Source organism: Colossoma macropomum, unplaced genomic scaffold, assembly GCF_904425465.1.
Source record: "Colossoma macropomum unplaced genomic scaffold, Colossoma_macropomum, whole genome shotgun sequence".
In the NCBI taxonomy this organism is placed as follows: domain Eukaryota; kingdom Metazoa; phylum Chordata; class Actinopteri; order Characiformes; family Serrasalmidae; genus Colossoma; species Colossoma macropomum.
The window spans coordinates 1,442,734-1,460,363 of record NW_023496051.1 but is presented as its reverse complement, the minus strand read 5'-3'; the positions used below and the strand labels follow the sequence as shown (position 1 = coordinate 1,460,363).

Below are 17,630 nucleotides of genomic sequence, written 5' to 3'. Positions count from 1 at the left end.
TACACAACACATACACAGAAAATACAACACACACACGCACAGACACACAGCCACACACATACTTATATACACACACACACACAACACATACACACACAAACATACAGACACACACATACCCACATACAGACACACATACATACACACAAAACACACACACAACACACAGAGACACATACAATACCCAGACACAGAATGCACATCAATACACACAACACAAAGAAAAAACACATATACACAATACACACACAGACACATACATACCCACATACAGACACACCTATATACACACAACATACACAGAATAAACACACACATAATGCACACCCATATGCACACAACACAAAGAATAAACACCCACACATATACACAATGCACACAGCACACACACATACCCATATATACACATACACACACAGACATACACACATACATAGACAGGCATACATACACAATACACACATACTCATCCATATACACACACATATACACTCAAAATACATAGAATAGGTACACACATATACACACACAAACCCCATAATGTGTTAATCAAGATGAAATTTCTGAATTAGACCTCAGTCAATAAATGTGTTCAGATAATTCATTTGATCAGAGAAAAGAAGTGAATTTTGTTGAAGTTGAAGTTTTCTTTTCAACTCACGAGTCTTTTCCAAATGTCTGAGTGAGCTTTTTCATGATATCTTTCTGTTTCATATGTTATGATATTTTTTATTTTTTCAAAAATGAAAACATGCTCACTTTAAACAGTTTGCAAAGATTTTTGTGAAAACATTCAGTGAGAGGCAACGTAGCTGAATCTCCGTCAAGCTCAGGAACGGACAGTCCAGCAGCACTGAAGCAGAGCTCATCAGGTAATTATCAGACCCTTCATAACATCAGCGTTAAAGGGGCAAATTAAACACCTCTAGTCTCGGACTAAATTGGACTGTCGGTTTAAATTAGAGAAATTCTCCTGGACTAAATTAGGCCGTCGATTTAAATTACAGAATTTCCCATTAGAGTCATTTAGGCTCGTGATGAGGTTTGATCTGCGTCTGAAAAAAAGTGGCCCCAAATCATTAATGATTATTTATTTAAAGCTCCAGCCAGAATTCATTTTTTCGGCCTTTTGAAGTTGCTTCTCATCGTGGACCAGCAGTGGACGCAACACTAGAGTAATTTCATTCAAGCAGAAGGTAGTCTAATTTTCAGAGTACACTCATTTCACTGGAGCACACAGATTGACGAGGCTGGCGTCAACAAAACTGATAAAAGGATATAGATATACACTATATGGCCAAAAGTATGTGGACACCCCACCCAATTACAGTTCAGGTGTTTCAGCCACACCCAGCGCTAACAGCTGCGTGAAATCAAGCACACAGCCATGCAGTCTTTACAGATAAACACTGGCAGTAGAATGGCAGACTGAAGAGCTTAGTGACTTTCAACATGGCACTGTCATAAGTCAGTTTGTGAGATTTCTACCACGCTAAGTCTGCCCTAGACAACTGTAAGTGCTGTTATTTTAAGGTGGAAGATTCTACTTTCATAAACGCTCAGAATTATGCAATTTTCAACCTCCAGGCATTTATGCTACAAAATGTAAAAAAATAAGGACATCATGAAAACATGCATTGTTAGCAACAAGCTAGCCAGCTAACAATAGTAATGAGTAATAACTTCATTATGTATTTACCTTTTTAGAGGTGAAGCACCTCATAGACCTGACTCACTCATTCACTCACGTTTAGCAGGCTGAAGATTCTCCACAAGAGGGTGCTGCTGATACTGCACTAGTTTTCCATGTGTCACATCATTAACACTGTATTAAAACAGTAAAACTTACGGTCTATGTCAGTGAATTAGCCAGCTGAGTCTGTACGTTGATTGATTAAGGCAAACACTACTTTAATCTTTTTTGGAAGAAGTGGTGGGGTAACTTACAGGAAATAGCATTAAACATTTACATTTTAAATACAGACTGCTATTGCTTTATCTAAACTGTTGTTGCTATTAATTTGACAATAATAATAATAACAAAAATAACAACAGTAATGATAATAAACGAGTACATATCAATACATAATTAATACACTCACAATAATGTAATTAATGCACAAAAAATTATATTCCAAGTATTTCTACCACTTTTGTCTTGTGCTAGTTTATCAAAATGAAGATTAGAACATACATTTGCAAAGGCCTCAGTTTAATCTTGAAATATAATGTTTTTAAAAATATTTTTTAAAAATGAAAATTTTGAAAAATACAAAGTACACTGTAAAACTTAGATGACAAATTGATGTGAGATTCACCAAGGGGTGTTCTTATCCCAGATAGGGGGGGCTTCTCACCCCAACAGCAGGTCAAGAAGTCCCTTTTAAAGAATTTCTTCTTTGTGCAGTAAAAACAAAGCTGTGCTGTTCCAGTTTATTTCCACATTATTCTTAATATAATCAAATAAAATAGTTAAATTCAAAATACACTTCATATGTAATTCAAAATTCTATTTTACTAAACAATATTAAATGTCGAGGCTAAATTGAGGGACGTCCATATCCAATTTTTCTTAATATCAGGAAGTCAATTTACATATGTAAAATTTAATTTTCACTGGTAATAATTGAATTTTTACATGTAGAAGTTTTACTAGTACAAATTTAATTCTTGATATCAAAAATGTAACATTTATTAGTGAAAGTGTAATTTTTGATAACGTTTTAAGTTTTTACTAGTAGAAAATTGTGTTCTTGCCAGTCAAAATTATTTTTTAATATTGATAATCCATTAATTTTAATGGAGGAAACATTTTTACTGGTAAGAATTACATTTTTACTAGTGAAAATTTAATTTTCACATGTCAAAATTTAATTGTTGATATCAAGAATTTAATTTTTACTAGTAAGAATAAAATTATTGATATCAAAAATGTATTTTTCACTAGTGAAAATTACATTTTTCATATCAGGATTTAAATTCTTGTCAGTTCTTACCAGTAAAATTTTTACATGTAATAATTCAATTAAACTAGTAAAATTGTATTTTCTACAAGTAAAATTTCAATTTTTACATATGAAATTTAAGTTATTACTAGTAAAAATGAGTTACATGAGTGTGAGTGTGAATATAAACCATTCTATGGAATTAGTTCTATCTGCGGTCCCACAGTAAAAAATATTAAAAAAACCAATGAAACCTTAGATATTTACAATGATTGTGTTATGATCTATTTAAACCCAATGCATTAATAGAGACAGTAATAAGCTCAATGTAGACAAGATCTTCTTTGATTTCTTTTAGAGTTGAAACATTTAGGTTTATCCTAACTTTGTAAAAAAATTCCATCCCACGTTTTCATGTCACCACCGAAACACAGTTATAGTCTGTAGGCGGAGCCTTATTTTAACCACACCCATGAAATTTAGAGCAGGAAGTGAGACTGCATCCCTGTCCCTCACGGCCACATGGTGAGCAGTTAGATCCCACTGTTTTGAAGTAAATGTGTCCCAAAGTCTGAAAATCAGTGTGGAACATTAAGAATTGTCATTCCTGAAACACATTTTCTGCAATTTCTGCAAGCTGTTTCTGTAGTGACAAAATGGAATGTTTAATCATTTGCTTTAATAAAACAAAAGTAAGGTACAGCGTCACTCCAAGCAAAAGCATTTTAGTCTCAACTCCAAGTCAGTTAAAAGTCCCAATTCAGTAGAATGATCCACATCTAAAAACATTCTTATGGCGATTTTAATAGTTCTCCACAGTGTTAAAACCCAGAGATACAATCATCCAACTGAACACAGGCTGAAAAGGAATTAATTACTTCTTTTAATGAAGAAATTTATATTTCATATAAATTATATTTAATGAACAGATTTGTATTCAGTGCAGCCTTAATAGAATATAAAACACAGTCAAACAGGTGAAGCTAAGTCAGTCACACAGGTGAAGGTAAGTCACAGTCAATTCAGGCTCTTACCAACGAAACACAAACCAACATAACCGACAATGTCAGAGACAGGAAACAGAGGTAAACACAAACATAAACAAGTAAAGAGTGAAGCTGAATTATACTAACAGAGGCAGTTTTGAGTTTAGTCAGTAATTTCCATCCAGAAAATGAGTAACTCCTAAATCAGAAAGTTACACTTAGGCCTTAGTCCTGTGTAGGTGATGAGATCTGCGAGTTTAGCTTTGAAGAATGCCCAAAGTAAGCCCATAGCTCTGTAACCCTGCCATTTCACATATTAATTTATAATACATTAATTTATCACAATAATGCCAGTCCTGATCATTTTTGCAAAATGTCAGTATGAACTGTAACAGATGCCTGTATATGACGATATATATATATATATATATATATATATATATATATGTATAAAAACAATTATCTTGACTGTAAGATTTTTGTTATATATATACATCAAAAATCTTACAGTCAAGATAATTGTTTTTTCATATGACTTTAAACTGCTTAACACTACTGTAGGGTGCTGCTCCTAAGGCTTCATGACACCTACATAATCATGTCATGACGGCTGACATAACCCTACACAAATGTTTATAAATGGTTATTCCAGTAGGCATCATGTGTCATAAAGACTACTTTAGCTAACTACGAAACTGGTAAATGTAACCTTTACAGCGAATGACGCCGATTGGAAAGAGCATGTATAAACATTTATGTAGGGCTGTTAATCTGTATTGTAGTGCTCTATGTCATCAATCATATGAAAACATCACTTATTTTTGTTTTAATTTACAAAAAAAGTGTAATATACTGGCAACACACATTTGAGTGTGTATAAAAAAAAAATGCCTATATATAATGCAACGGTGTTCAAGTCAGCCTTCGGGTTATTCAAGTACACAACACTGGATAACATAACAGAAACAAAAATACAAGGCGAGTCTTTCACAAGGCAAAAACAAGACACGGGTAGTAAGAATAATCAGATCATGAAGAGTCCTTTAAGAGTCCTTTACAGGATCCTGAATGACCACAGCATGCTTCAGTTCAGTGTTCTCCTAGTACTGCGTCTGGGTGAACCTGAATGTTGGGTAGGAAAACACTAAACAGGGCTAGAATGTGGTCAATCTTTAGCTTCTGTGACCCACTTGGCCTTTGTCAGGTTAATGATTCAATAAGCAACATGTTTACATGTGACTAGTCAGTCTTGCGCTACTGGCTAGTCATATGATAATCTGCTAAACTGCTATTCTTGACTGGACCACAGCAGATAGCAAGCAACGACAAATCTTCAGACATAAGGGTCTCTATTATTTCAAGTTAGCAAACAAACAAGCCTTTCTGTCATCCTAAAATGAACTAATTGAGGGTCATAGCGCTTTTCTAGAATTAGCCTTCATCATCATCATCATCATCGTCATCATTTTTGACAGTGCAATTTACATACAGACAAAAGTATGTTTCCATTAAGGATAGGTCATAAAATAGGACTTCTGATATGCAAATCAGCTTCTCTTTAGCATTACACCTTCTCACATTGAAGAACCTTGAGAGTTCTGAACTCTACCCTCCACCAGAGGGCAGTGTAGAGCCTTCATCTTCCGCTTTGGTCAGATTTTCTCATCTGTTTAAATAAGGAAGCATGGAAAGACTACTGCAGCTGGCTTAGGGCTACCACACACCGGAGGAGGAGCACAAGAGAACTTGTAGAGAGGAGATTTTTTTACTCTGAAATGTCTTCCGGGGTTTCTCAAACGCTAGAGGGTCCACATACATTAAACTCTTCAAACGTCTGGTTCCTATCACGACCACTGTGAACAACTCTAACTCTAGGTTTCTCTCGAATGGAGCATTTCACAACAAACCACCCTGAATGACTCTTCACATATCAGCAATTTGAAGATCTGAGAAAGAAATTAAAATTTTTAATTTTTTTTTAATAATGCCTTACAAATCTGAATATTAAATTTGGCTGATATGCCCAACCCTAGCTGTAAAAATATTATAAGATTATTTGACTTATTTACTTAATTTACGACATTTCATCTGCCTTTTTCTATTTGCAGATAATTATGTGTTTTAAACATCAATTCTCAAAACAAGCTCAATTATCTGCCAAAAGAATGAGACAGTCTCCCTTGCAAGTGAAAAACGCCTGTAATATCTTATAATATTCATACAATTACCTTCAACTGAGAAATATTAAATGAGGAAATGATTCACTAGATTTAGGATATCAAGATATCACTTCTTACAGTGTGTATATACGCCAATCAGGCATAACATTATGACCACCTCCTTGTTTCTACGCTCATTGTCCATTTTATCACCTCCACTTACTATATAGGCGCACTTTGTAGCTGGAGTTTTTATCAGCCAACAGCGTCCTGTGGGCAGCGTCCTGTGACCACTGATGAAGGACTAGAGGATGACCAACACAAACTGTGCAGCAGCAGATGAGCAACCGTCTCTGACTTTACATCTACAAGGTGGACTGACAAGGTAGGAGTGTCTAATAGAGTGGACAGTGAGTGGACACAGTGTTTAAAAACTCCAGCAGCACTGCTGTGTCTGATCCACTCAGACCAGCACAACACACACTAACACACCACCACCACGTCAGTGTTACTGCAGTGCTGAGAATGATCCACCACCCAAATAGTGCCTGCTCTGTGAGGGTCCATGGGGGTCCTGACCACTGAAGAACAGGGTAAAAGGGGGCTAACAAAGTATGCAGAGAAACAGATGGACTACAGTCTGTAACTGTAGAACTACAAACTGCACCTATATAGTAAGTGGAGCTGATAAAATGGACAATGAGCGTAGAAACAAGGAGGTGGTCAGAATGTTAGGCCTGATCGGTGTATATATACAGAATAAACACAAACCACTTCCAAAGCACCATCTCTTGGCTTGGGCATTACATCATACTAGATGTTCTTTTAACAGGTTTGATTTACACTGACCCCAATCAATAAAACTGACACACGTGCTTGGCTGATAAACCACGCAGCTCAATAATCTCTTTAATATCCCCTCCGCTGAACCTGTTTTACCTTCTCAAAGCTATCTGACCTTCTTCGTTATTCAAGTTTTAATTGAAATTGCATCGCAATTAGTCCGTAGTGAAAAGCTTCAACGAAAGCACTCCACTCTGGCCTGCTGTGTCCGATCAAGTGTTTCTGATTATAAGCAGCGCTGCTGAGAAAATGAGCGTTCTAACGAAGCCCAGAGGAGCTCTCGCTGCGCGTCTACTGACCAATCCCAGTCTTAATGTGTTTGTGTAACCTGACATTCTGAATGTTTTATGGAATGCGCTGGAACGAGAAAGAGGCAATGCTCAAAATAATCCTAGCAGCCGTAACGGAGTAGCACCAGGCTCATCTATCAGACATGCTCTCATTACTCTTTCTCTTTCTTGCGCTTGCACACTCGCTCTCTCTCTCTCTCTAACGCTCTCTCTCCACCTCGCTCTGTCACTCTCTCTGCCTCCCGCCCCTCCTCGGAGTCAGGGCTGCAGCAGCTGCTGGGCGAGGGTCTGAATGATCTCTCTGTTCTCGTACAGGTACATCTGCGTCTCCCACAGCATGTCCACCAGAATGGCGTCGCTCACTTCGTCCAGCATCACCTCCGTGGAGAGCTGAGGACTCAGTCTGAGAGAGAGAGGGGGGGGGGAGAGGGGAGGGGGGAGGAGGAGAGAGATTTAAACATGGTACAGTAAAATAGGCTTAAAGTCTAACTGACATCAAAATGGACCTTACACTACATAGTCAAAAGTATGTGAACGCTAGTGGTGGCTGCTATCAGGGTAATACTGTATACCGCGATATGTAAAAATGGCAATATTTAAAAATGATGACACCATTTCAAAGTTATGATGTGTCAAATAACTATTCAATGTCTGTATGGATAAATAAACACATTCCACCTATTTAGATTTTCCAGGGCTCACTCACTGGTGGTGTGGGAGCTCACCGATAGATGGCGCTAACAGAAAAATGGGGGAAATCAGAGCCAGGACAAACCTCAGATAGACGGCAAGCAGCTACACATATCAGAACCACACATTCTCCGCACACACGACAGAACACGTTCAATTCCAGCTTTCACACCAACACCAGTCAGCCGACTTCACACTATCCTCTAAACCAGGGGTTCTCAACATTTTCCACCCAAAGTGCTGACACTGAAAACCTCAAAATTAAGGCCTGAAAAAGTCTGGTTCAATCACAGAAATCAAAAACACAGTTATGTCAAAAAACATAACTTATAAACAAACATGGTCGCAGTGATTTTACAAAAAAGGCGGGGGGGTCTGCGGGGCAGATAGAAACGTATGAGGTAGATGTGGACTGTGATTTACAGATGCAGCCCGTCATGTTTTCACTGAAAATAATCCAGTGGCTTTGCCACAAGAGTTAACTGCTTGGGCTTGGGATGAAATAGCCAAACCACACTCCTCTCACTGGGCTTTTACATTAGCAAAGTCACAATCAACAGTAATAATAAACCTGATATCTGCTTCTTTGTCACTGGCATAGAAATTTGAGATTCCCTTTGACAAACCAGGTCTTCGGGCGGCGCGTTCACTGAGCAGAAAACAATGCCAAAGCAACACTGGAACTACGGAAAGCGTAAAACTTCAAAAAAGTTTGACGGCCACGTGTTTTCACCCAATTCCCAATGTAAATTCACCCAAGATAATTTGCCCTAATTGGCATTCGGTGATTATTTTCAATTCAAGTAAACAGTAAACAATCATACTGATAAACACTTTTTGTACTGTTTGTGGCCGACCGGGTAAACACAGCCGCCATACAAACCTTTTTTGAACCTTTTCGCTTTCTGTAGTTCCAGTGTTGCTTGGTGTTGTTATCTGTTCAGTGAATGCGCCGCCCGAGGAACTGATTTGTTAAAGGGAACGTGAATTTGAGGGGGAACTGAATCGGATACAACACCAGCGTTAGCTGTGTTGAATGGCTGTAGCTACAGGCTAGTAACTACAAAAGCATGTTAGCTCACGCACTGATCTCAGTTGAGAATGTGGTTTTGACAGGAAACACAGAACTGACCCTGGAGTAATATTTTATATTAAAAATACGTTTTAGACCAAAACTTTATAACAAAACCATCACAAAACAACGTCTCAGGTATCAAGCAATGCAATCATAACCATTTTGTGTAATAACTTAATGGGATGTACCTTTAAGAGCCATTAAATGCTTCAGACGTCTGGTTCCTAGTACTATAATGGCAACAATTCTGACTCTGTAAATTTCTCTAAAAAGGCCCATTTCACACCGAACCACTCTGAAAGATTTTGTTCACATCTAAACTATTGAATGATTAAGTAATTTTGCAAAATCGGTGGAGTTCCCCTTTAAAGCCACGTTACTAGCCCAGTACAAACTAATGCCACTCCTTGACTCCAGACCTGCGGACCACTAGAGGGTGCTTCACGGCCCACAGGTTGAGAAACTCTGCTGTAAACAGTGTGCTATCCTCTAAACCTCCTCTTAGCATCAGTTAGCTATCAGGCTACAGATATAAACACCACAGAACAAGTTCAGTTTTGCCTTTCTGTCCCTTCAGCAGCTGCTCGACTTCACTCTCTCAGATTTTAATCATGATTTTTACTAATCTAAACTTGTGTCAGTGCTTTAGTTGGCCAGAAGAGAACATGTTGTTCATGGTGTTCATCATAAGATGCCACCTTTAAACATGTAAGCTCTGCCCTGATAGATCTGCCCTAGTCAACTGTAAGTGAAATGAGAACCATAGTTTAGCTGCGAAGCAGTAGAACTGAGTCTCCCAAAGTAAATGAGAACAGTCTGTATCCTCCCATACAAATTCAAAATAGTAAATCTTTTTGGGAACTGTTTAAGCACAGATTCATTAAAACATACTCTTGCAATTAAACTATAATTTAAGTATATTATTCTGAAATTTTCTTCTGATTTTGGTCATTAATTGTTTTTATTTTGATGAATACATCTTTATACATTTAGGTTGGAAAGCACATCTGCTTCATACAACATATAATTCTATTGAATTAATTCTGTTTTGCTTAGCCTGTTAGAACTAGCCGCCTCAGTCCATTACAATTAAACCCGCGTATGTGGCAAGTTGTAACTTCTGCACTCCCGTCAATTTTGGCTGAACTGTTCACAAACATTAAGCGCTGGAAACAAGGTTTATGCTCTAATTTGTAGCAGAGATGTGTAGGTTGCTTGTATAAAAAAAGATAATCTTGCTCAAATACTTTTAAAATTATTCAGCAAAAGACAAAATGTGCCCGCTCTCCCCTACAAGTCTAAGCAGAAGCATTTAATGTATCGCTGCTACTGTGTAAATGGCAAAGGACGCTACAACGATTGCCTTAAGCATAATTCGAGTACAGAAAGCCAGCTAATTTCTTTATCTCTCTAATTGTTGTACGAAACATTTGTGAAGGTGCATGCTCTTACCTACAGGCACACTCTCACAGCCTTACCTGTGGTAGTTTATATCGGCCATCTCACACCAGGCTCTGGCTCTGTCTACGGCACAGCCGTCTGAGTCAGTGCACTGCAAAACAAGAACAAACACCTAGTTCACGATTACTGAGGAAAAATATATCTGCTTCATTAAAACCCTGTAAGACGGTAAAACGAACTGCAATGTGTGTGTTATGCGTTTGTATGCAGTTGTAAAAGCAGTTCAATTATAACAGCTGTGAAAACAGACCAAGAGCCTCTAAAGGTGAATTTCTTCTACTGGTTTGTGTCTAGACCAGGGGTCGCAACCCAAAATGTTAAGAAGAGCCATTTTGTCCTTTCAACAAACATCGAACCACCTTTGGAGCCACAACATTTTATGTCCATTTTACCATCTTGGCTGTAAATATGTCTCAGTATGTGCTGATGTTCTAGTATAGGCTAAAAAATATAAACGAAAACACAGACTTATTTTGCTCTGCTTTAAGCTTTAGCTCAGCTATAGCTGCTTTTCTCGCATCTCTGGCAGGGAAATTTCCACAAAAGTAGAATAGCTTCTTGTAAAATGTCTCAACGATCGATTTTTTACGAGGCTGAAGTCGATTCTCATTCAAATTTTCCCGTTCCACCTTAAATGGTGTCTGACGTGCCAAAATGTAACTGCTGCACTGTTTAAGGTGGATCGGGACAATTCGAACAAGAAACTCAGGAAACCAGCTGGAGTGATTATAAACACAAGTAAGTCCATTCATCTCCAAATTATCAATGTTCGTTTTAAACCTTTCTCTTTGCCTTTTCGTTACCTACTAGCTAGGCGAGATTGTTGTCAATGTTGCTACTGGTGACCAGCAGTCTGCACGCCGACCTTCAGGGTCAAAAGTTAGTGAATTAGCAGATACAGGCTACATTAACTGCAGTGTTTAAGACCTTTTATTGTTAAAACTTTGTTGAACAACCAGCAGAGCTTTATTTTAGTGTAAAGTAGGACTATTTTATTTTTACCTATAACTCTAACTCTGCTGTGGAGCCGCAACAGGGCAGTAAAAGAACCGTATGTTGCCGATCCCTAGTTTAGTGTACAGAAAGTTGGTAATACTTCACTTGAAAGCTGCCTACAACGGCACTTCATAGCACAGGCATGAGCTTTGAATAACATATTTATAAAGCAGTACCTGAATATTTAAAAACAGCTTAAGCTAATTATCACAGAATCCCCTAAAATGTTTCATGACATAAGGCTGATTACTGACATAAGGGCCTTTAATCTAAAGTGATGGGACATTTGTTCCATTTTAAAGAACTTTATGAAGAATCTTTTGATAGTAAATGAACCTCTAAGCCACAGAACGCCATATGTCTCCTTAATAGAAGCGGTTCATCAAAATAATACACCATAATATAATATAATATAATATAATATAATATCATATAATATAATATAATGACTGATGACATGTTCCCTAATCGTACTTTACAAAAATAATTAGCTTAGTTTAGCCCATTGCATTGGTTGAGCATTAGCTGTGGTTAGTTTGCTGTCATCAAACTGGGGTAAGCGAGGCCGTTTTACTTGAAATTGAGGGCAAGAAAGGCTGTTTTAATCTCGGACTGAGGACTTGAATAGACTAAGAAACTCTAAAAGTGCCCTTACGTTTAAAATGTTTGATTTTTGGACTCAGGAATGTAAACAGTAATATTTTACCAAGGGTGTTTCTGAAGTACGCCCCTGCCTTTTAAGCCTCATTACTTTGGAATGTAGCTTTATAACAATGTTATAAATGAAAACATCACCTAGACTTTAGTTTAAGTCCCCTCATGTCAGCACAATGGCATTTAATTCCTTACTAATCTTGTGATTTCTGGCATAAGCTACTTATAAATATTCCAGCACTGCTTTATAAATGAGTTCTTCAATGTGTATGCATGTATTATGAAGTCCCTGTGTCGGCAGCCTTCAAATAAAGAGTTCCCAGTAAATCCTCTTGTCTAAAAACCACAGAACAAGCAGTACAATTTCAGAGGCTTGTAAACTATGTAATATTTAGTTATTAATCTTAAGACTTTTTATTCTGTAACTGTTGTAAATTATTCAATTACTACAAAATGAATGTAACTATAAACTGATCAGGCATAACATTCTGACCACCTCCTTGTTTCTACGCTCATTGTCCATTTTATCAGCTCCACTTACTATATAGGTGCACTTTGTAGTTCTACAGTTACAGACTGTAGTCCGTCTGTTTCTCTGCATACTTTGTTAGCCCCCTTTTACCCTGTTCTTCAGTGGTCAGGACCCCCATGGACCCTCACAGAGCAGATACTGTTTGGGTGGTGGATCATTGTCAGCACTGCAGTAACACTGATGTGGTGGTGGTGTGTTAGTGTGTGTTGTGCTGATGTGAGTGGATCAGACACAGCAGTGCTGCTGGAGTTTTTAAACACTGTGTCCACTCACTGTCCACTCTATTAGACACTCCTACCTTGTCAGTCCACCTTGTAGATGTAAAGTCAGAGACGACAGCTCATCTGCTGCTGCACAGTTTGTGTTGGTCGTCCTCCAGACCTTCATCAGTGGTCATAGGACGCTGCCCACAGGACGCTGTTGGCTGGATATTTTTGGTTGGTGGACTATTCTCAGTCCAGCAGTGACACTGAGGTGTTCAAAACTCCAGGAGCACTGCTGTGTCTGATCCACTCAGACCAGCACAACACACACTAACGCACCACCACCACGTCAGTGTTACTGCAGTGCTGAGAATGATCCACCACCCAAATAGTACCTGCTCTGTGAGGGTCCATGGGGGTCCTGACCACTGAAGAACAGGGTAAAAGGGGGCTAACAAAGTATGCAGAGAAACAGACGGACTACAGTCTGTAACTGTAGAACTACAAAGTGCACCTATATAGTAAGAGGAGCTGATAAAATGGACAATGAGCGTAGAAACAAGGAGGTGGTCAGAATGTTATGTCTGATCGGTGTATGTCATAATGTGGTTATGAGAGTGAGTAACTGAAGGGCTTAAACTTGTGCATGTACTCACACAGTCCACCAGCATCTTGCCCAGTTCTTTGACTCCTATGAAGCTTTTGGCCAGCTCCAGAGGGTTGGATGGTCTGAAAACGTCCACAGAATTGACCTCCACCTGTGGAGGCTTTCCTGTACCTAAAGAGACCACCACTCCTAGTTTACACACCTCATCCTCCCGACCCTGAAACACAAACACACTTTATGAGAAGGTCGCTCTGGTGCTGTAAAAGTAGCAGGTGTTGTAGCACAAATGAAAACTTGTTAGAGCTGAGATTAAAGCATAAAACGCTTCTAATAGGTCTGACTGTCAATAAGTGGAACAAACTGTCAAATTTAACTGTGAAAAAAGAAACACAAAGATCATTTTGTGAAAAGTTATTAATTTTCTCCGCAATAATTCAGATTTACCACAAGAGGGCGCTATTAACAGTCAAATAGCACCTTTTCTGTGCGAGGAAACCCACACTAGCAGTAAAGCACATATATTTGGAGTCATATTTCAAAATGTGAAAACGTTTACCTCCTCAAAGTAAAGCTCCGTGTTATTTAGCATTTTGTATATAAGTTTTCAGGCTGAAGGTTGTATTTAAACTACAGATGGAAGACACAGCAGATGACACTTCAGCTTCAGAGCCTTTTGGGATGACAGATTTTTTCAGTAGGCAAAATAATCCCAAATCACTTTTATCTTTGAACAGGGAATTCCATCAAATTTTCTACATTTCTGCATAATTTAATTGTAAGATGTAATCAAAGTCATTCAGAGTGGTTAAAAGTTCCCTCACAGAAAGTTATTTCATGAAATGGTTAGATGTCACATTGTTTCACAAAAGTTTTGAGAAGGTTTTTTGGCCTAAAACATTTTTTTTAATCTCTTCATGGCACATGAATGAGGAACACACAGGGCATCATGTGGCAAAACAGTCCTCAAAAAATTATTTTTCACAGATTTAGCACTATTTTATCATCGCTACTTAAAGACGTGTGTAGGTTCACTGATGGTTTTGGATAGTGAATAAAACGGCTATATTTGTGTTAAAGACATAGTGACCCCTGATTCTTATCACCACCACTGTGAAGACATCAGTCAGTTTCTTTAAAGCGAACCTTAAACTTAAACCACCAGGATCTATAACGGCTGTTTTTGGTGTTAAGAACACGCTAACGGAGCCGCTTACATGAACAGCTGAGCTGCTTCTGTCAGTAATCGCCCGTCTGCCGCTGCATGGTCACTCACAGTCTGAGTTAATGTTACAGAGAGAGCGAAAGGAACTGCCGGACTCTTTGCATAATGACGCCTTTAGCCTCGATTTAGCCTTTAGCACAGCAGCTGTCTGTGTGTCCACTAGCCCTGCTTGCAGTGCTGTATCGCTCAGCAGCAGGGTCTCGCGGCCCATCGCTTCAACCAAGCCAGAAAAAACACTGAAAGTCGCCGATACTGACAGCGTGAACGACAATATTTACTGAACTGACCCTCAGAGATGCAGCGCGAGTGAACAAGACGCAGGTGAGACAAATGAATTGAGAAATTTAGATGTGAAACAACATTCAGCTCTGTTTTTGAGCCAGAGAAGCTGCTGTGTGCTGATGTGTAAACACAACAGGTTTATCTGTTTACTGTTCAGCTCTGTTTTTAACTGTTTTCCAAAATAAGGATATTTTACATTTATGTAAGTTGTTAAACATGATTCTTATTACTAATTATATAATAGATACAGTAAATAGACAAAAAAAGTTTTTTTTAAGCATCTAATAAATATAATCCAACAAGTAACGTCATCTAGCCAAGCTGGGTGTGTTTTGTTTGTGATGCAGAACACAGATTTTACCAAAATAAAATATTTAAAAAATGTAATTGTATAAATATCAGCAGTTATAGGTTAGTTAAGTCAAGTCAAGGAGAAACAAGCACCTCATTCTGCGTCTCACATTAGACCAAATGACCACATCTAAAAGAAGTGCAGTAGGTTTGTGTGAGCAGGTTAAAGTGTTTCGATACCTGAGTTTTCAGAGCTTTGTTGTACTGGTGGATTTCTGTCATGGCATCTAGCGTCGGGTTATTAGCCAGCAGCCCTCCGTCCAGGAAGCGTCCCATTGGCCGAAAGTACGTGGGGGCGGCGCCGCTGGAGCGGGCAGCACGCCACACTACCTGCTCTGAAAAGACAAAGAGAGAGAAAGGAGACGGCAGAGAGAGATGAAACAAAGATTAATGGACAACCCGATGCATATTCATAAAAGAAAGAATCTAATTCGGGTCCCAGGTGCAGTGCGGCATTAGATCATTTCACCAGGTGTCTCTCTCTCACTGTGACCCTTCTCTTTCTCCCTCTCCCTCTTTCTCACTCTCTCTCTCTCTCTCTCTCTCTCTCACAAACCTTCATCTGTCACCTTTCTACGCTTTCTGGGAGGTTCCTGAGTGTATCCCACTATCAACACATCTTCATCCTCCCAGCCTGAAACAACAACACTGACACTGAGAGGCTACAAATACACACACACACAAACACACACACACACACACACACACACACAGCTCAAAAGTTTCAAATCACAGTTGGCGCTGATCACCATAGCAACACATACAACATTGCTTAGCTAGTATCGATAATTTGGAGCCGAATAGACTTCTTTGCATTTGTAGTCACTCCAGCTGGTTTCCCGATACGTTTAATCTGCAATGAGAAACTGACAAACACTAAAAGGTTGCGAAGCTAAAGTCTGCTTCTCGTTTACCAGCTTGTTCAAATTCTCCCATTCCACCTTAAATGGTGCAGCAGTTAAATTCTGGCACAATTTAAGGTAAAACAAGAAAATTCAAAACAAGAAGCTGGTGAATAAGAAGCTGAATTCAGCCTCGTAAAAGCCGAATGTTGAGAGACATTGTACAAGAATCTATTTTACTTTTGCGGAAAAGTTTCCTGCCGGAGATGCGGGAAAAGCAGCTATAGCTGAGCTAAAGCTTAAAGCAGAGCAAAGTCTGCATTTTTTTTTTTTATATTCTATTTTTTAGCCTGTACTAGTACATTAGCACATACTGAGACATATTTACAGCCAAGATGGTAAAATGAACATAAAATGTTGTGGCTTCCAAAGTGGTGAATACTGAAGGGACAAAATGCCTCTTCTTAACATTTGGGTTGCCGGCACCTGGTTTTTAGAAATGTTTTCGTCAAAATATCTGAGATTTATTATCCACTTTTGAGATACACTGTACGGAAACCTGTCCATCACACCTATATATGTCCATCACACCTATATAAGTTTATTGGACATCCCATTTCAAAACAATGGGCACTAATATGGAGCATTCCTTTGCGATTGAGCTAAACCAGGCTATGAATGAGCTCAACCAGGCTACAACCCATGACTGAGCTAAACCAGGCTACGACTGAGCTAAACAGGCTACGACTGAGCTAAACCAGGCTGTGACTGAGCTAACCCAGGCTGTGACTGAGCTAACCCAGGCTGTGACTCATTTAAACTCTTAAATTAAGACTGTTCTGAAAATGTTAATGCACTTGAACTTCATATTTAATGAACAAACAGTATATTAAATATGCAGTTTGTTCTTTGTATTAGTTCTCTGTAGAAGATGTTTTCACTTATTTTCATGAAGAAAATCAGAAAAATGCTATTTTGCATACGACTGTAAAATACAGTGGCACAGTGAGGGGTCTGAAGCTGGGGGACTTCTGAACAGTGTGTGTATGTGTATTATTACCCTGTGGGATGGTGAGTGGTTTAAAGGTGGCAGTAGAAACATATGGAGGGTCTCTGGACAGGGCGGGCGGATCGTAGTTTCGAAAAATGTGCAGCTCCCCTGGGTGCCTGTCTGCTAGAACACTAGTGACCATCACCCTGAGAGAGAGAGAGAGAGAGAGAGAGAGAGAGAGGAGAGAGAGAGAGAGTGTTAGTTAGCTAGTTAGCTAAGATTTTTTTTGTCATTTAAATAACAGCTAATACAAAACAGCCATGGTCAGTTTGGGTGTAATTACATCAAAATCAGAATAGGCCATAAAATTCACTCTATAAGGTCTTAGAAAACTTCATATCTACAAAATAACAACTTCACAGGAGAAGCAAAAAACATACTTTACTTTTAATGCAAGTCAATGGAACCAGACTTTATTCCAAGTCATTTACAGTCATTTAT

General features: G+C 38.6%; 1 protein-coding gene across 2 annotated transcripts in view; it reads right to left on the bottom strand.

Annotated features, from left to right (window-relative positions):
* Positions 1-6,773: 6,773 nt before the first annotated feature.
* Positions 6,774-17,630, bottom strand: part of pla2g6 (phospholipase A2, group VI (cytosolic, calcium-independent)) — a 45,102-nt gene continuing 34,245 nt past the window's right edge. For both annotated transcript variants that reach the window (XM_036565158.1, XM_036565159.1), the window contains 5 exons: positions 17,199-17,335; positions 15,477-15,631; positions 13,491-13,658; positions 10,467-10,540; positions 6,774-7,626 (listed from right to left, as the gene is read on the bottom strand). In XM_036565158.1, coding sequence (XP_036421051.1) covers positions 7,482-7,626; positions 10,467-10,540; positions 13,491-13,658; positions 15,477-15,631; positions 17,199-17,335 — 679 coding nt within the window. In that variant the 3' untranslated portion in view covers positions 6,774-7,481. The remainder of the gene's footprint in view (positions 7,627-10,466; positions 10,541-13,490; positions 13,659-15,476; positions 15,632-17,198; positions 17,336-17,630) is intronic.